The sequence below is a fragment of the Giraffa tippelskirchi genome, chromosome 4 (assembly GCF_054371585.1).
Source record: "Giraffa tippelskirchi isolate mGirTip1 chromosome 4, T2T-mGirTip1v1.2.pri, whole genome shotgun sequence".
Lineage (NCBI taxonomy): Eukaryota > Metazoa > Chordata > Mammalia > Artiodactyla > Giraffidae > Giraffa > Giraffa tippelskirchi.
The window spans coordinates 11,023,495-11,043,828 of NC_137278.1; the positions used below are offsets into that span (position 1 = coordinate 11,023,495).

The 20,334-nt window shown below is 39.6% G+C and overlaps 1 protein-coding gene and 1 non-coding gene across 7 annotated transcripts in view; both read left to right on the forward strand.

The window, feature by feature from the left end:
- Positions 1–1,230: 1,230 nt before the first annotated feature.
- Positions 1,231–20,334, forward strand: part of NR6A1 (nuclear receptor subfamily 6 group A member 1) — a 221,792-nt gene continuing 202,688 nt past the window's right edge. For all 6 annotated transcript variants that reach the window (XM_081588637.1, XM_081588640.1, XM_081588638.1 and 3 more), the window contains exon 1: positions 1,231–1,509. In XM_081588637.1, the coding sequence (XP_081444763.1) occupies positions 1,410–1,509 (100 nt within the window). In that variant the 5' untranslated portion in view covers positions 1,231–1,409. The remainder of the gene's footprint in view (positions 1,510–20,334) is intronic.
- LOC145504008 (U6 spliceosomal RNA) lies at positions 16,281–16,387 on the forward strand. The gene has a single exon (XR_014052001.1). It is a non-coding gene; the product is annotated as a U6 spliceosomal RNA (small nuclear RNA).

A 20,334-nucleotide genomic window follows, 5' to 3' on the forward strand; every position in this document is an offset into this window, starting at 1 on the left:
ATGAGAAATGTGGAAGTGGTCAGATCAGGCAGGAGTGCGAATGCCAGTATAAGGACTTAAAAATTAAGCAAGCAATGACATAGACAATCCGACGGATTGGTGGGGCGGGGTGGGAGTCAGGGTGAGAGACAGGCTGGGTATTGGGCAGCCAGTGAGGAAGCTGCGGCATAACCCGGGAGACTAGAGGCGGTCAAGGAATCAGTGTTCTTGTTCTTTGTCTTTGAACAGACCAGGTAGAGCCTGGCTAGACCTTAGGAGGCGGCCGCGATGAGTCCTTTACAGAGAGGGTCGCTGAAGGCGGACGCTCGGGGCAAGCCCAGATGCTGGTGGCCGCGCGCCACCTGGTGGCAGCAGTAGGTGGGCTCTGCAGCGGAAACTGCAAAATCCGGGGTTGTGCTCTGGGAAACTGAGGCAAGGAGCACGGGTGGGGGAGGTTGGGATCTTCCAATTTGACCCCGTCCCTAGTTTAACCCCGTTTTATTGATAGGAAAACTGAGGCGCAAGGAAGACGAACAAGACCGAGGAAGGACGCTCTCAAACGAAGGCCTTCAAGACCCCAGGAGTAAAGAGCCTGAGTTTCTTTAATAGCATCAATGGCTTGAAGCTTAGTTAGCCATTCTGTTCCGTTCCTTGGGCAAGGGGAAAATGAAAGAGGAGGAAGAGAAACTTCAGTCTTTCCCGCCCACCCGGAGGTAAAAAGGCTTTAAAGAGTACCCCGGAAAGCAGAGTTTTATAGATTCTATTTGCATACGAACGCGGTCACCTCGAGTTAAACTCCGGTCCTTTAATCTCGGGTCCAATTTGTCCCGAAGCCGCGGAGGAAGGCCCTCGTGAATACCTACAAACACCGCCCCCTCTGAGACCCGCCTACGGGGCTGGGCCTCTTTGCACGTGCTCACCCGGCTCCTCGGCGATCCGCCTCCTAGGAAAGACTCATTCACGGGGTGGGGGGATCCGAGGCGTCATAGGGAAGGTTGAACACACGGATAAGTCATAATAAAGAGAAGGTCCTGAAGTAACCCTTATTCAACTTTTACCAGACGTCTTCATCAAGGTTCGTAATGTTAACAGGTCTTGGCCTTTCCTTCTCAAGGCCGCTTTTCCCTCCTCCCACCCCCTCAGTTGGTGGGGTTCAGCGTGGCCGACCTCGCCCGGCGGACTCCAATTCCCAGCGAGCCCCGCAGGACAGTGCGTGGCAGCGGCGCGTGACGTCGGGGGTGGGAGCTGGCCAGTGCTGAGGGGGCGCGGCGCGGAGGGGCGCGGAGCCGGGCGGCTCGGGGCCCAGAGAGCGCCGCGGCCGGGAACCCGCCGGCCCCTGACAGCCCCCTCCCCCTGGCGGACGACAACGGCGACGAGGGCGCCGGTCATGGCGGAGCAGCGAACCGAGCGCGGGCCCTGAGCTCCACCGCATGGAGCGGGACGAACGGCCGCCTAGCGGAGGGGGAGGCGGCGGGGGCTCGGCGGGGTTCCTGGAGCCGCCCGCCGCGCTCCCTCCGCCGCCGCGCAACGGTGGGTGAGGGGCGTGCAAAGTCTCGGCCCGGCGAGAACCGGGCCTCTGTTTCCCTACCCCGGGGAGTCCCCTTCTCTCAGCTGACTCTCTCTCTCTCTCTGGAAAGCCGCGGCGGCCCCGGGTCCCCTCGGCACGGACCTTCACCCCGGTCCCCCCTCAGCGCGATCCTCCTTCGCCGCCCCCCCCCCCCGGATTCCCCTCCGCGCGGATCCTCCTCCTGCCTGGTTCCCTCCACTCCGACCTCCGTTTCCCCCTCCCCTCTGTCCCCTCAGCACAGGCCTCCCCTCCCCCCCGGCCCCGTCCCTCAGCGCGAATCCTCCCCCCACCCACATCGCCTCTGCACCGGCCCCTCTCCACTGGCCCCCCTCAGCTCGAGTCCCGTCAGTGGGGGCGTCCCCTCCCTCTCGGGTCCCCTCTTTCCCGTCCTCCCGTTCCCGGCCTCCGGGGGACCCCCGTGCGAGGGTCTCTTCCCCCAAAAGGTCCCTTCAGCGCCGAGTCCTTCCCCTCCGCCGCCCTCCTCAGCGCTCCCTCCCACGGGTCCCTGCTCCCTCCGCGGACGCTCCCTCGGCGCCCTGCCGCCGCCACACCCTCGTCCCCTGGGTTCTCTCTGCCCCTCACCTTTCGGGAGCCTCTTTCTCTCCCCTCTGAGCTGCCGCGCTTCCCAGGCTGCCCACCCGCCTCCCTCTCGGCGCCCACCCCCCAGTCCCAGAGCTCCTGGCTCAGCGGTTCCTTTTCGGACCCCGCTTCTCCGCGCTCGTGTCCCGCGCTCTCCTGCCCGCCCTGCTCAGCCCGGTCTCCCGATGCCTCGGGGCTCCGGCCCGACCGGGGGCCCGGGACACCTGCCTCTTTCCTCTTTCCGCCCGCCGGTCCCGGCCCGCGCCCGCCCAGCCTTACTTCTCCTCTTCGCTTTGGCGCTCCCGGAGCCCGGGCGACTCCTCACCTGGCCCGGCCCTTCCCTCCGCGCGCCCCCTGCCCCCATGTCCGGGCCAAGTCCTCAGGTTCCTGGGGGCTACGGCTGGGCCCGACTCCCCCCACCGCTCCCCCCCCCCCGGCTCTCTGCCCCCGCGGGGTGTTTTATTTGTATCTGTTTGATATTTCCCCCCACAGTGTTTGCCGCGGAATGTTTTTATTGGTAACGTGTAAGGAGCTTTTGTGAGGTCGTAAAAGGTGAACTTTTGAACTTGGAAAGCGCCCTGGAGCAATTAGCGCAGGCGATAGCCCCGGGAGGCCTGCATTACAAAGGGTGCTCGTACCGGCCGGCAAACGCTTCGGCGGCAAACCCGATTTATTTATTTATTTGCCCTGCCTTCCACCTTTCACATCTCCTCATTTCCGAATAAAGGGCAGGCTCTCGGAGATCCGCGCCTCCTCCCCTCTCTGCGCCATAAACGCGCAATTCTCTGAAAGATCTAGGACCGAACAGTGTCTAACAAGTAACAGATTTCAAATTGAATGCAAACACCCGGGACAGTTAGTAGGCACTAAAAATTAATTGCTTCAGCAAGAAGTTTCTCAATCAGGACAGTGACCTGGCAGGTGTGAGGCAAGTAACCTGAAAATAGGTCACTTAGGCGCTCAGTTGCTTAATGAATGGGGAGCTGCACAACGGGAAGAATTTTGGGGTGTATCTACGCCTTCATAAATTTATGAACTCGTCAGACATTTATTGGCAGTTGAGTAGATCTGGCATTTTTACCAGTTAAGGAAAAAGTCGGTTTCGAAGAGAGCCTGGTTAGCTTCACTTAACTGTTGTTGGCCAAATAGTGATATGTTTTCAAAGCTCTTGTCTCTTTTTGAGATGTCTGTGATGTGTAGTATCTAGGTGGCTTGCAGTCCCTTGGGTTGTCTTTGGAGACTAATTTCTGAATGTGAACATGTTTGAGATCAATAAAATCCCGTGTCACAAAGGAAGAGGCTGGAATCCAGTTAGGGTAGAAGGAGATAGTATCATACGAACAAAGGATTTCTTTAGTGCTTTTTGACTTTTAAGCTTTTTAAGAGGTGATTTAGTTTGGTGTTAATGTGTTAAAGTTGTAAATTTTGATCTAAAATTTACCATGCGAATTTTCTTTTAACCAGATCTGTAGAAGCCCAGATCTATATTATGGCCCATATTAGTGTGTACATTTTCGTAATGCCTTTCTATGTGTGTATGCTTCCTGTCCCGACCTGTGCGACTCGTAGCTGATGGATTTTACTACGGACAGTACTTTCAGTTCTACTTGAGAATATTGTTGTAAGGGAAGCCTAGGAACTGCATTTGCTATTAATTATTCATTAGTACATTTTAAAGAACTCAGCGGTAATTTTAACTCTTAATCAAATTTCCCTTTCACAGTCTCATTTCCTCAATCGGTCAGGACCATTTAAAAGAATGTTATCAAGCAATCCATTTAGGCTAAGGTGGCTTTAATATTTTACATCAGCCCAATTTAGTGCTACAAATATTTCCTTTTTGTTGAAAACAGAATGGGACTTTTGGCAGTTTGATGGGCTCTAACGAAAATACATGAAACATTAGACTGTTGGGGAAAGTTTTATTTTCCAGTGTAAAAATGAGTATCGTGTAGTGTTTAACAGTTTATGTTCATTATCTCTTATAACTTAACATACTCACAGAAGAATTACCAAAAAAGAAAAAAAAGTTATCTTTGGAATGGTGGGTTTTTTTTTCCATTATATACTTCCTAATTAATAGTTTTCTCCAAAAGTAAATGAAACTGCCTAGGTTCGATGCAGAGAAAATGAATTCTCCTGGCTTTTTATCCTGGTGGCTGATTTCTATTTTATAGGAACTATTTGCAGTAGATAGTCATCTAGATATAGCAGATCTTTTGGTTTGTGTCATGAAGAAATAAACTGAAAGTGAAATTTTAGAAATGTTTTCCTGCTGGAAACGCCATTGATGATGAATTTACAGTCCTTTAATTGGTTTTTATTATTCTATTGGAACAGAGTTGCTAGTCTTTTGATGCACCATCACTCTTCCAAGAATTCCCTGTGCTCACTGCACTAACTATTTCAGTTGTTGCTTTTAGGTTTTGATGACAAACATGAACTCAATCATAATTTCAAAGAAAGATGAATGGTTTGAGGAAGTGTATGCTGATACTGCACTTGTTCATTTTATTTTGAGAGAATAATGGAGTAGACTCCTAAATGTTTCAAGCAAAGGAAGTTTACGAGCCATTGTAAGTAATTAAAAACATGTTTTATATAATTACACTTTAGAGGAATTGGAGAGAAATTCACTAAATAAACATGATGCCCTTTTTCTGTTAAGATCATGCCATCCGAATGTTTATCCCTGAAAATACTTGAGCAGATATTTTCCGTGACAGTGTAACTTTTCAGTTCTGTGACTTTAAAGCTCAAGTTAGTTCTGAGTCAGCCCAGAATTTTCTACCTCCATTAAACAAACAAGCAAAAAAGCATACTATAGCACTGTTGTTGTTTAGTCCAAACAGCAAACAGGTGTTTTTAGTGGGTTCTGTGACCTCCAAACAACACTGAAAGGCAACAATGAACAGATTCATTGGTGAGCTGAGGTGTGAGATGACCACATTTCCAATCTCAGATTTACCATCTACCATATTCTTTCATGTAATCTAAGTATGAACATGTTCCAAACCCATAAATCATTCTGTAGCAAAAAGGTGTGTGTGTGTGTAAGCATCAATTAGTGCGAAGAGAAGTTAGATAGGGAGGAGGGAGATGAGCTAGTGAATAAAACTGGTGGTGAATTTCCTAAACTATGCTCAAATTCTGTATTTCATATTTTATTAATAATTTCTTGGTTTTTTCATTTTTTCCCTTTTCCTGGGGTTGTGGAGCAAAGGTTAGAAAATAGTTTTTGGTTTAAATATCTAGGTTTAGTTTAGTGGAGCATAGAGGGTAGAAATGCCAACTGTAAATGTGATGAAATTTCTCAAGCCACTTCTAGTGCCTGTTGTGCAAGCTGGCTTTAAATCGCTAATGTTGCCTGCATATTCTGGGGCCTGGGGCTGTATTTGTGAGTTTCATCCTGTATTAAGACATCATCATTTTGTTTTTATAACTATTTATTGGTTTGTGTTGAATAAATTGGCCCATTAATGAATTGTGTTCCCATGGTAACTTCTGGCTTCGGGATAGCTTTAGCCAGGATAGTCTCCAAAATTAGGAGACTTCATTTTCAGCAAGCTCATCTAGATCTTTGGGGCCTTTTCATAAGTTTTGGTTATTTAATTTTGTGTTGTAGTCAAGTTAAATGACATTCTCCGTTTAAGTATTTTTTGCAGTATTTTATATAATTAGGTTGAAAGTTAAATTTGGGAAGATGCCATTTATGAGTAAATTTTAATGTTGTTGGTCAAATCTATTCTATTAAAGTAGGACAATAAAAATGCCTGATTTTGTGTGTACCAGTTGTCTTATATGTGAAAAAGGTTCACAATCAGGAAAATAGAAAGTTCTGAATCAACAGATAAATTTTGCATTTCAGCAAAGAGTAAAAGTGTCCTTGAAACAATTTTAAACAGAAAGTAGCTATTGGATATGTCCACACAGGTGATGGTCTAATATTACCCAACTGTGTAATACTTTGCAAGTATTTCTGAGACCAACAAGTTGTGAAAGAAAATGTTTTCTTTCAAACTTTTACATTCTTAGGGTCAACTTTTTCCTGATTCAGGTAATTTCTTAAGGGTTTATGGATGCCTTTGTCAATAACTAGGGTTCAGAAATACCAGAATTATTTAAAGTTAGCAAAAAGTACTGAGCAGGTAATTCTATTTTGGGTGTTGAGTCCCTCTCAGAGCCAACCTTTCAGATTTGTCTGAGATTAATCTATGTTAAAAAACAAATAGAAAAACCAACTCTGGATTAACTTTGATACATATATTATTCCTAGAATCAGGCCCAGGCTTCTGTTTATTGCTTGTTTTCTGACATGGGTTGTCTTTATGAGAAAGATAAGGCTGTTATCTTAGATATCAGAAAATTAGAAGAAAACCATTGTGAGATGTCTAACCTGCTTTTTCAGTATGGTTTAGAAATAACTATAAATAGAAACCTTCATGTGAAAGATTAAAACATTTCCTACCTTATTTCATTCTTCCCTTACTACTTGCTGTTAACTAGTAACCTGGGGAGAACAGCTTCTCAAGAGATTTTTTTGCTGTTTACGATTATTTAAATAAGACTTTACTATGTAACCCGGTAATTCTAATTAACAATGATTTAGTTGGGGAGTGAACCAGAATTTCCTCAGCTGGCTGCTGGGGACCTGAATTGCTTTTTTCCCCACCCCCAGCTGCACCAAATCTTTTGATCCCTAAGCTACAGTGGTTGTCATTTGAGAAAGCAAACTGAGAGAAAATAAGTTGAAAATAGTCTGCTTGCAGCCTTCATTTGCATCTTGGATCTTTTGTTCTTAGAAAAAATTATAGGGATAATTGAGTCTTTAAAATTTATTTAGAAGGGTGCAAACTCTCATGTCTGAATAGAAAATTCCTGGATTTCTTTAAAAATACATTTTTTTTTTTTTTTTGGTTTAAAAATTTGGGTGATGTTGTAGTGTTGACAGTCATTGTTTCAAAAGAGAAATGATCCTCATTCAAAGTTCACCGGAGGCATCAAGTGTTTTGAATTTCTTTAGGATTGTGTGTTTGGGAAAACAAAAGTTAGCCTTTATGCAATGGAAAAATTTTCAAAGTAGTTGTGGTTTCTCCATCAACATTATATTCATAAGTTCAAATAAGGAATCACAAATTCTTAATGTCATACACTTAATAAACTCTACAATTTGTTATATTAAGAGCTTAACTTTAAAAAGTATCTTCAAATGATGAACTCTTTGGAACCTAATTGCAAACTGTACATACCCTTCAATTTGTTTATACAGGAGAAGCTATTCAACCATAAACCACAGATGGCAGTAGCAGCATATTTTTCTGTTTTCTAGAGGGACTCTGGCCTTTAAGTTGGTGTCAATTCTACTGGCACTGTTGATAGGTCAGCTGCCAAGTGTAATGTTTCCAAAACCAATTCCCTAGGCAGCAACATGTAATGTATTCTGGAAACAAATCCGGGCATTTGATTTGAAGATATACTCTGTGGGTGGTTTGAACCAGAGTGGTGATTTTGCTCTCATTGTTAAGAGTGAGAAATCATCAAGAAAAGCTGGTAATAATGATAGAGGGAATTGTTTGAGTGGTAAGCTATATTACATTGGAATCGCACTGTGTATTAGTAGAGGATATATCAAACATATTTGCTTTAACAACAGTTTGCACTGGAAACAATTTGTAATTATTTAGAAAATAAACTTGAGAATTGTAATTTTGAGAGTGAAATGCACAACTAAATTCCTCATGTGGCAGAAGTAGATAACTTTATCAATTTTTTATTTCCAGCTCTTCCTTATATTTCAGTGAATTTTGTATCTTTTTATAAAAGCATTTCAGAGATCTGTGAGCTCCTGCTCTTCCAACCCATCATTGTAGTGTTAAGATTTCTGTGTTTTTAATTATCCCTCTAAATACATTGATTGAAAAAGGACATAATTAAACAGATTTTTAAGTTTCCTGTTATACTTCCTTTGAGTCCAGAGGTATAATTTCATAGTTTAAGATTTAGGAAACATTTCAGTAACAAATCTGTGCCAAAATGATGGACATACTGGTTCTGTGAAAGGATAGGGAGCTGGGGGGACTACCTTAACCTGTGTTAGTTTTCATTAAAAAAATTAGTTCTTGCATTCATTTCAGTCTTAAAGCCATGCTATCTTGGAAGGATTAAAAAAAAGTCTTGATTTTTTTTGTTGTTGTTGTTAATTCCTTATGTTCTACTGGTGACTCAACTGGTAAAGAATCCACCTGCAATGTGGGAGACCTGGGTTCGATCCCTGGGTTGGGAAGATCCCCTGGAGAAGGGAACAGCTACCCACTCCAGTATTCTGGCCTGGAGAATTCCATGTACTGTATAGTCCATGGGGTCGCAAAGAGTGGGTTGTGACTGAGCGACTTTCACACACACACTGCATCAGATACAGTGTTCTTTTTATCGCAGTTAACTCCAGTTTGTATAGTTTTTCTCTCACAAAAGAAAGAAGTGGACACTTGAAGTCTTATACACTTTTTATTTTGTTTCCTCATCTCTTGCCTTTTAAAATTCATAAATGAGTAATGAAGTAATACACAGTTGGATTGTATTTTTTGTCAATCGTTTCTTGATCATTTGTTACTAGATTGTTTGTTTCAGACTTAATCTCTTCCTATTTATTGAGTACTTAAATTTGTTATTAATAATTTACTATATGGTGTAAACTAGTAGTTTTCAAAGTGTCATCCATGAACCACGGAAGAGTGGGCCCTGAAACCCTTTCAGGAGGTTCATGAGGTCAAAACTATTTTTATAATAATGCTGACATTGTTTGCCTTTTTTACGATGTTGACATTTGGGCTCATGTTGAGAAACGATGGTGGGTAAATTATTGGCACCTTAGCAGAAATCAAAGCATCAAACTGTGCTAGTAGTCATTGTATTCTTCAGTTCTAGTCACTTGCAATTTTTTTTTTAAGCTATTTTCACTTAAGAATGTCCTGGATGAAGTAGTAAAAATGATTAATTTTATTAAATCTCTACCCTAGAGTACAGATGTTTTTGATAATCTGTGTGAGGAAATGGCAAATGCACAAAGCATTTCTGCTGCTTACCGAAATAGAGTAATTGTTTTTAGGAAAAGTGCTTCTGCAATTATGTTGTGAGCTGAACTAGCTGCTGTTTTCATGGAACACAGTTTTTACTTGAAAGAACAGTTGACAGACCATATTCAGATTGGGTATTTGGCAGACCATGTTTTGGTGAGCCTGTTAGGCCAGGGAAGACTGACAATGCTTCTTGATGGTGAATAAAATTTGAGCTTTCAAGTGACAGTTGGAATTTTGGAAAACTTGTACCTGCCACTTGGAGCTTGACAACTTCCCAATACTTAAAAGCCTTTTCTGATGAGCCCTAATGTTGATGTTACTGATAAATGTGATTTTTTAAAAATATTATATAATGAAATGTGTCAACATTTTGAAGATCACATTTCAGTGAAGGAGCAGTTTCCAAATTATCCAGTGTATGAAGTTACAAAATTCTGAATGGAGAAAAGATGGGTTCAAAGTGCTAGATAGACCAATGGGTTTTAATGTAACAGAGTACACAAAGTTCATTGATATGGTTTTAGATTTCCCTTTGAACTGACCTTTAAGAAACCACTACTTACTGAATTTTGGTATATTATCAAAGGAAAATACCTACAATTATTTTCATTAGGAAATACTTCTTCCATTCCCAATTACAAATCTGTGTGAGGCCAGATTTTCTGTGTATACTTCAACCAAAACGGTGTATCACAGCATACTGAATGCAGAAGCATGTAGGAGAATCTTAACTGCCAGAATTAAACCAGATATTAAAGGTTAGTAAAAATATAAAACAGTGCTACTCTTCTCATCAATTTTGTTGTTTTATTGGAAATTATATGGAAAAAATTTAATAAATTTTTATGGAAATTGCTTTCCATAAAATAGGTTATATTAACATATAACAGGTTTCTTGTTACTTTTGGATGAATTAATAGATATTTAAAAAGATTTCACACTGTGGTAAATATCACTAGATATAACCTGTGTAAACATTATCTCTTTGGATCCTCAGTAATTTTTAGGTGTGTAAAAGGGGTACTGTGACCACACAGACCAAAGTAATGAGAGAACTTCTTTTCTAAACAGACTGACTTAATGTGTAAGAAAATGGTGCCTTTACCAGGTATTATTGTTAGCACTTAGTTACTTTGGGTTTTTCATTCCTTCTCTTTCTCTTAAAAAAAAAAATCTCTGTAAAGAGGCTATAGAGGAAAACAAAATGAAAATGAGTTCATTTTAAGTTTTCTTTGCTTGAGACTAAATGAAGTATGTCATAGTTCACCTCACTGAGTTCTCTGATACGACTTTTGTTACTTGCCACATGAAACCTGTTGCTTAATTGGTAATTATTTGTATGAGAAATTTTCCAATAGAACCTGTTTCCTCACCAAGGGTGAATTTATAATTGTGGAAATAAATCTGACAATACAAGAATTCTCTATTACTTGATAAAGAGTCATTGCTATAAAAACTTAAGTATTTTTGAGATAAAACCCTCTATCTTGCTTTTCAAAATTTCCTTCAAGAATAGTTTACTTCCTATGAGAAACTATAATGGAAAAGAATATTAAAGAATGTATATATGTATATTTAATTGAATTAATTAGCTGTGCAGCAGAAATTAACATTTTAAATCAACTATACTTCAATTAAAAAAGGACACAAAGTTATGAACATAAAAAAATAGTTTACTTGTTTGCTTTCAGTAGGTGTGTTTGGCTTTCACTGAGCCTTTTAAAGCTGTGATTTTGGCGGTGTCAGTTTGTAGATTGGTTTTCCTTTAACCTGGTTCTCACTGAGGGAGGTTGTAATAAAGTCTGTATAGGAGAAGTATCTCCTCTGCTGATGTAAGAATACCCTTTCCTAGTGTGCCGAACATTTTAGTGTAAGTCAATTAGTATGTTGTTAAAGAGTTAGGGATTTACTCCTTAGGGTAGTTGCTAGGTAGAACTCATTCTGGAGTGAGTTTGCTGGCAAAAGAAATGTCACAGAACAATGTGAATAACAATAAGGAGTTACTGGATCAGAACTTAAGATGAAAAGCTTGGTGGGTGTTGAAAGATCAGTGAGATATCTGGGCTACCTTTCTGAGAGCTCTGTAGTCATCTTGATGTTCTTGGAGTTTCATGTAATGTACCTTTATAAGCATTTTTGTGTTCTGTAGGGGTTGCAGCTTAGTAATGAGAAAATAAAAGCCTTTCCTTTTTCATTTTAATGCTTGGATATTATTTCAAGTTTCAGATGAGCTAAATCATGTTAATTACTAAACTTAATAACTGAGGCAGATTTGTGTGTTTTTCCCTTCCATATTTTTGCTGTACTTTGAAATCTAACCTGTTAGGAGCCTTCTCTTTAGCCTTACAATCCTTCCTCCAAAATGCCTTTTTGGCAGGATAATAAACCACCTGGGGGAAACCCCCCACTGATATCTGTTTAGAGGGCTTTGTTTTTTTGGAAGTGGCAGTAGTTTCAGTAAGGGAGGAAGGATTTTGGTTAGATAATGTGAGAGGGAAAGAGCAGGGACTCTGGAGTGTGGCAGTACAAAGATCACAGCTGTGTGACTTTGTCACTTGACTTCTCTGAACTTTAGTGTTCTCATTGAATAATAATAGCAGCTAACGTTTATATAGTTGTTATTATATAATTTTCTAAGCACTTTACATATGTTAACTCACTGTGTTTTCATAACTCTGTGAGGTAGGTGTTTGACTATTACCTGCACTTTGCAGATGTGAAAACTGAAGCCCACAGAGATTAAACCCTAGTTTTTATAGTTAGTAACACCATTAATCATTTGTTTCCTAGGTTTAATCTCTCCATCCGCTCCCCTTCTTGCCACGTACTATAATGTTTCTGAAATTGAGGGTGGTGTTATTAGGACTCATGATAAAGTCTGTAGAGTGCCAAGCATAGTGTCTGCCTCAAAGCAGATACTTGTGAATCCAGGCGATTTATAATTGTTGAGGATTATACACAACTCAACTCCCTATAGAATAGAGTCACAGAGATCCACCTTTAGAGTTGCAAGTGATTTATTTCTGTTTCTTGTTGGCTTTAATAAGACAACCAGAGAACAGTTTTGATAGAATCAGAGACTATCTTTGAGTGCTAAGGAAAGAGGGGATTTTGCGCTATTCAAGGCAGTGATACCATATCTTGAATCTGTAGCCTGTGCACTAAAAACACAAGTAATTGGTGTTTCATGAATGAATGGATAAATGAAAGAATAATCAGGTCAGGAATTTTGAGTCTTTTCCTATATCAGAGTCCTTTGAGTCTGAGTTCTTTGCAGGTAGTCAGAGAAAGTCTACAAAATACAAGGGAAGAGAATATGCTTTTCAGTCACTTGAGAAAATTGGGGCAAGTGTGTAAGTCAAGCTGAGTGTTGAAGCTAAATCCAAGGTTGGAAGAGCCCTCCTGGAACTGGAATATATCTACATTTCTGTTTGGAAATACAGCACTCCTTATGACTAAAGTGACCAGATACACCAGATTAAGATGAGATGGTCGATAAATCCTTGGTTGTTTGCTTGAGTACTTTGGGGAATGCCGTTTAGGAAAAGGTAGCCTTTATCCTCTGTACATTTTTTAAAAATTTCTGCCACACAGGAGCTGGCTATATGAAAAAGAGGAGGACCAATCCAGGATTGATGTGACCCTTTGAAAATGGAAATAGAAGAACTGGTTGTCCAAAGCTTGTAAAATATAGAAAGTGATTTTCTAGCAGGGAGATAGTGAGAACTATGTGACAGTGGGGGTTAATAGATGATGGTAGTAATGTAGTGTTGAGCAGGGAAGGACTTGAGAGAGACCAGCCACATTATTTGAGGAGGTATGAGGCTCAGGAAATAGTTGGTAGGCCTAGGTTTTGCCTGGGTTCTGATTCTAGCTCTCTTATAAAGGCATGTTTCTATGAGTCTACCTATAAAATGAAGGCGCTAAATTAGGTAATCCCTGAAGGAATTTTCCAGCTTTATGATGAAATAAGTTGGGTAAAACAGGAAGTTGCAATTTAGGAAAGTCGTGCCTAAAGCAAATAACTATGGTACTCACAGCACAGATTCATTGGGATGATTTTAACTTCAGATACTGTTCAGTCATCCCTCAAGGAATATTTACATTCCTTAATGCTTACCGTGCTTTGTCTCCTTGTTAGAGCACCTGGCTGCTTTAAATGAAGGTCTGTGGAATCACATAATTTACATGTAAATTCTGTTCTCTGGGTCTACCTTATAGAAATGTTTGCAGTTAAAGTTATGATGTTATGATAATTTGTAATGTAAACTCCAAATTCAGTGTTTTTTTCTTTTTTAAGATGATCACTATTCTTATACCTCCTTCCCCCCCACCATGCCACACTTTTCTTTTGTAAGTACAATTTCATTCACTGAGTCAAATCCATAGTTAATTTCAGAGTTTTCCCTTATTCCTTGTAAAGGAATTTTTATCTGCAGTACTCCTTCAGCATTGAGAAGAGTCCTGTCCTCTTAAGATTTAAATGCCCTGAGTTTGAGAACTTGGATTCATTAAGGAAAATTGCAAAACCTCCTTAAACGCTGTTGGTCGGTATAAAGGGAACCCAGCAGGAAAGGGGCGGCAATGTATGGGGGAGGGGTGGAGGGGAGTTAGCAAGGGAGCTGCAGTTGAAATATTCATCAATCATTTTACTGGCACCAGGAAACCAATCAGCCTTTTAGAGGAGAGAACTTAATCAATCACCTAAAATGGGAAATTACAATTGCTTTCCCGCAAAAAAATATTCTCTTACTTGCTGACAGTTTAAATCTGAAAGATAATTGGGCTGACTGGAATTCAGAGCTAGCTGCTGGCAAGCAGCTCAGCTACTGAAAGTACTACTGTGATGAAAAAATGTATTTAACATTTGAAGATTAAAGTGTGTTATCTGCCATGAGCCTTTTAAAATATGTAAAGTACTTTTCATGTAGTATGCCCATTAATATTAACAATTGCTGAGCATTTATGGGTAATATGAGGTGTGTGAAACACTGTAAATTTATTTTCCAAAGCTAGTTTTCAGAGCATATATGGGCTCTTGGCTGAAGAATACCCAGTGTTTCCAATGCCTTGTTTGGAAAGCAAGTTTAGAGCGTTGTCTTAGGGACACTTCATGGGGTACTCAGTTGGAAATGTTTGCATATCAATAAAAGCAGGAGGGATTTAGCTGTATCTTGTATTTAGATTTAAATGGTGTGATCTCTGAATTCTGGACTTGAATTGCCTGTGGCCCTTAGGTTCCTTAGGTTTGAGCTATTTAGGAATGTAATGATTTTAAAATTAGAAAAGTGTCATCACTGTAGAAAATATGGAAACTGAAGGGAAAATTACCTATAATTTTGCTTCCAGGAGACTTTTATTAGCATTTTTTTTATGTTTTCTTCTAGACTTTCTTCAAATCTAGTTTTTTGCTTACTGTTGTGATCTTACAGTATATACCATTGTTTTATGCTTTTTGTTGGATTTTACTTTTTTTCTCATGTTGTAAGCTTTACTGATTCAACATTAACTCATTTGAAACTTTTAATAGCCATATGATAACTCATTGTTTTTCATTGTTGAACATTAAGATAGTTTATAACTTCTCATCGTTTTAATGATACTCCCTAGACTATCTTGTGCTTTCTTTTGGCTTATTTTGTGAGGGGCCAGATTTTTAGAAGTATGTGTCTACCTCAGTGTACCATCACCAACAACCAGTTTAATTTATACTAATACATCTTGTATATTAACATCTAGGGCTTATTACTATTTTTTAATAGATGCCTGATGCTTGAGATAGAATTGAGACACAGGTAGGCTGTTTCCTCTATTCTCATGTTATAGGGGGGTGTGTGGAATCATTCCCAATGCCTTTTGTTTTCTGAATCTTGTAGATTTCTGGCATTAGCGCCCCCGCTCCCCAGAAGCATGCACGTTGCCTCTGCTGCCTACCCCAGTATCTCCAGCCTAGTCAGAGCAGTGCTTATGGACCCTTCTGAGACTGCCTTCTTTCTCTTATAGATTATGGGTGAATGGGTCACAAAGCGACTCTGGAGCCTTCTCTGGTTGCCTCTCAAAATCTCAGGAGGATGGATTAGGGTGTGTGTGTATGTATGTGTCTGTATGTCTCTTTTCAAATACAACTGTATCAGTTGCCTCAAAGACTTGAATATGTCCTGAAACTTACAACTGAATTTGATTGGAAATTAAGTACATGGAGAGAGAAGTTAAATTTACATTCCTTTAGATATCTGCATACTCTGCATGGTTTCCTTCCTCAGTGACTGAAAAACTGATCCTGCACAGGGTTTGATAGTGAAAACCTAAATAAATTTTATGCTAATTTGAAGGACATTCATAATTTTTAGCGGAGCTGGTTTCAGAATGGAAATAGAAATATTTTTGGAGTCAAGCTATCTACAAGTTTTGAATTAAATTATAAATCATATTTGCTGAAATGAAGACCTCAGAGTCTTCTGGTAATTTAAAAAGTTTGTTGATTGAGATTAAACACAAATGTTTGAAGATTATTTGCTCTGCTTCTTTGTGTTCACCACTGGTGGTGAGAGAATTTGCTATTTGCCAAGACAGTTTTTATAAGGTTCTTTAATAAGAAAGTGAATAAGCCAGCTGCTCTTTCCTTCGACTACACCAATTGCAGAGCTCCTCAAATCCTGGTTAGTAATTAAAAGCCTTGAGATGACCTTGAATCTAACTGAACTACAAAAGCTGTCTCGAGTTAAATTTATAGTCTTTGTTGATTTCAAAAGAGGTTAGAAGAATCATATTCTGTTTGCTGAAACATTAAGGGTAGCCTTGGGTGTACACTGAAGATCAGAAATAATTAATAAGAGGCACTTTTAAGTACAGAAGAGAAACCTGGAATGGACAAAAAATTAGATTTGTCATATCTTCATTGAGTATTCAAAATATGTATTTGAGGAGGTTTAAAGTAGGGTGACATTTTTCAAAGTGTCAGTTTGCAGTATTCAGATTTACTGAAAAGATCTTTATTTTCCCCTTGTTAACATAGAGATTTTTGAACCTAGCTGGGAAATCAGAATAAACATTTAATGCTTTTTAAAAGTAACAGCTTAGTGCTCGCTTCGGCAGCACATATACTAAAATTGGAACGATACAGAGAAGATTAGCATGGCCTCTGCGCAAGGATGACACGCAAATTCATGAAACGTTCCATATTAAAAAAAAAAAAAAAGTAACAGCTTATTAATTCATGCTTAAAATATTTTACAGTAGTGGTAGCTTTGTTAATAAAAGTTCCTGTTTGTCCTCAGGCAAAAGTGCTTTGTATTTCGGCTATATCATAAGATCTATGAGTAGAGAATTTGTCTGCTTACCAAAAAGGGCAGAATATGTTTTCAGTTGTTTAGAGAGCCTTGAGCTACTATCTTATTAATAGAAGGAAAGTTAAAAATGTTGTAAGAAAAGTCAGATTTTATGTGTCAATAGGTGAGATAGGACATTTCTCCTAGCATCATAAATGTGATAAATCCCTGAAGAGCCCAGCAGTAAGACAGATAGTTTGAGCAAGCACTGATGTCTTATATAGATCATGTAGGCTTTATGGTTATTTTAGTTTTTACATTTATTTAATAAGATTAGCTTACACTTTGACTGAAATAATTGATCATAAAATTATATACCTCTGTGTGTGTGTTACACACAACAGAGATTGTCAGTGTGGGATCATTAAAGATGGTAGTGGGGGTCCTCAGGCAGTTTTAGTCGTGCAAAATTTGATCTGAAATCATGATTGTCCAGCCTAAATAAAGTAATAATACTCTAAAATCTTGACTTGTGCCCTGAAAGTATTCCAGTTTAGTTTGGCAGCTGTGCCACTTGACCTCTGAATAGCAGGTACAAATTTTTTCAGGAGGGTAGAATAGTTGTTGTAGTATGGTAGATAAACTGCATTTGTGTGAGTGGCAATTTAAAATTATTTCAGCAAACTGTTATTGTGATATAGTGATTAACTACATGTGTTAGATTTAGTTGGACCTGGGTTTAAAACCTCTCTCTCCTGGAGATTAGTGGTGCCGAAAGGGTGTAGAATCACCACACAGAATTTCTTACTGGAGAATGAATTGATGCAGTGTGGAGTGTAGCTGTGTTACTGTAGAAAGGTTATTTAACATTTCTCAATTTCCTTATCTGTAAGTAAGGGCTTCCCTGGTGACTCAGCAATAACAAATCTGCCTGTCAAGGTGGGAAACGAGGGTTCGATCCCTGGGTTGGTAAGATCCCCTGGAGAAGGAAAGGGCAGCCCACTCCAATGTTCTTGCCTGAGAAATCCTATGGACAGAGGAACCTGGCAGGCTACAGTCCATGGAGTTGCAAGGAGTCAGAAATGACTTAGCAACTAAAGTAAGTAAGGTTAATAGACCTACCTCATAGATAAGCAAGCCAGTTCACCAAAATGCAGCTCATTGAAACTAGTTTGCAGATACCCAGTTTACCCAATATTCACTTCAACAGAAATCAATTTGCTGAATCTAATTTGTAGAATTTGTTGTCAGTTTCCTTCTAAATTGCTACCTTATCATTTTTTACTCTTATTCTCTCCTTTTTCCTGTACTTTCTCTCTTCCCCCATTACCTGCAGACCAAACCAGACCGTATCTTTTCACCAGCAGAGGTCCCCTCTCTGCCCTAACTTTTTGCAGCTGCAACAGCAGCAGAGACAAATTGACAAAATGCTGCTAGCCTGTCTATCTTAATTTGGCAGAAATCTTTAAAAGCTAATTAAACTCTCCCATCAGTATGTGTTTTTATATGTGTTTTTAACTGTCTTCATAATTAAAATAAATTTTTAGTAAATTTAGAGAATTGAATATTTGGAGATTTGCCTATTTGGTGAATAGACTTGAAACTGCCTCCCTCAGGTATGTTTGGAGAAATTAGGCAATATCATGTAAAGTATTACCACACAATTGTTGGATTAAAGTCAGTATTCAGGTGTTCTTTTTCTTGAAGTGCTCGTACTCAGGAAACTGGGAGCCATCTCCCCGTACTCTCACTCAAGGATTTTCTCACCTGAGCTATCTAGTTGGACAATATCTAATGATGAAGTGATCAAGGCTGGTTTACAGACCACCCTGTGACACTTCCCCCTCATTATAGTATTTTTAAAATTGCCCAAATGAAATACCCTTTTTTTTTCCAGCTTGGATAACTGTTACAAAATGGCCCTGCCTTCCCTGGTACCCTTTGGGGTTAGACTTCTCAGTGAATTTAGATGTGTACCACTTTTCTGAAGCATTTACTCCCAGATACTTGTAACTAGAATTAAGAGCTTTAGGAGAGTAAACTGCTGCTTTATCAGGGTAAGAAGCAAGGCCAAGTCCCTGAAGGTTCTTGGTGGGAAGTATCACAGCCAGAGCAAATGCTCCTGTCTCTAATACACAGGAAACCTGACTGCACCACCCCCTCACCCAAAGCCTTCTGAAGGTCTCTTAAAAGGGCTTTCTGGTAAAATCTTTAAAAAGAGGGGAACAAATGGTTGTTGAATGTTCATTGTGTGCCAGGTTCTTGCTAAACTATCCAAAGTAATCCTTTCCACAACTTTTCTTTGCTAGGTGGTGATATTCCCATATTACATATGAGCTAACTGAAACTTAAAGTTGAAAGTAATTTACCATGGCTTATGCCACTATTCTACTAAATCAGTATTTCCAAACTTTTGTTTTTTCTGTATCACGATCATGATTTTTACCATTTCCTAATATTTATGTATTTAAATATTGAATTGTTAAAACTTTGCAACCCAAAATTTATTTTAAAAGGATATTTTGTTATTATCCTATATGAAAAATTATATGCTGTAGAGAAGGTAACAGTAAAAATAAACCTAATGAAAAAATACTGTGTTAAATTCTAGTTAAGATGTTGCCTGCTCAAGTCTGTATGATTAGGCCTTCTAGTTTCAAAGGGAGATTAGCAAGCATTAGAGGGGTAATAGAGAAACTAGCATCAAACTGAGATTTTTCTTCCGATGTAATTAGAAGGATTGAAAGAGAATTGAAAAGGTAACTTTGAAATGTTTTAAAGTGCTTTCTCTTGGTATCACTTGAAATCTTCCAGTGGTCTCCTCACTTTGGAAAACACTGATACAGCCGAAGGTGTTCTCATTTTCCATATGAATAAACTGAGAGGAGAAAATCTGTTCACAGTTGCGCCACTGGTTCCACAGACCTTACTGTCCAAGCCACCCTGCTTCTCCTAGATTTTCTTTCTGTTGCCTCCCTTCTCACCCTTCATCTTGCCTCCTTCTCTCCACACTTTTCCTCTTTTCTTCCCCATCCTCTAGGAGAATTCAGCTGACTCCAAGGTAGTTTGAAAAGGAGATTCTTTGATGCGTATTTCTGATGTCTTTTTTCGTTTGTTTGTTTTAACAGTTGTTGAGATAGGATTTCCTCTTATGAAACTCAAGTCTTTCTACAAACATTGCATTTCTTGGTTCTTACTGTAATTCCAGAAGGCAAAAATATTCAGTTATCTTGTAGGTAATTGTACTCCTACATAAAGTATTTATGAAATAGCTATATAACTATATATACAACTAAATAGATATAATGACATCATAAACCTTCCTTTGACTCCTAATTATGTTAGGAATTAGGAGTTAGGAATATTGGAAAAGTAAGTTTGAAAAAAAAAAACTGCCAGCAGTTTTTGATGTCATTCCAAGTACAATAAAAGGTATTTTCTTTGATTTTATTGTCTTTTGTAGTTTTGTAATTTACATTTACAGCAATTATACATTTAATTAGCATTTTATTGCGTTCTGTTCCAGTGGAGACAGTGTGTGCGGGCTCAGTTTCTCAGTCATGTCCAACTCTTTGTGACTCTGTGGACTATAGCCTGCCATTTAGGACATGTCCTTGCAAACAGGGAGGCAATGCTGGCCCTGAGCATGTGACCCCGAAGTAGATCTCTGTGTGGAATGGGAGGAAATTTTAATACTTAATGCCTTTTAGGAAATAAAGCAAAATGGCATTAGGGTAATTAATACCATGTGGAGCAGGATTAAAAATTGAATAATGTAAACTGAAAACAGGAAGACTGCAACATGGTAGTGACTGTAAACAACCAGTATGTCAATACAACTTCAATTTCCAGGTCAGCTTGTGTT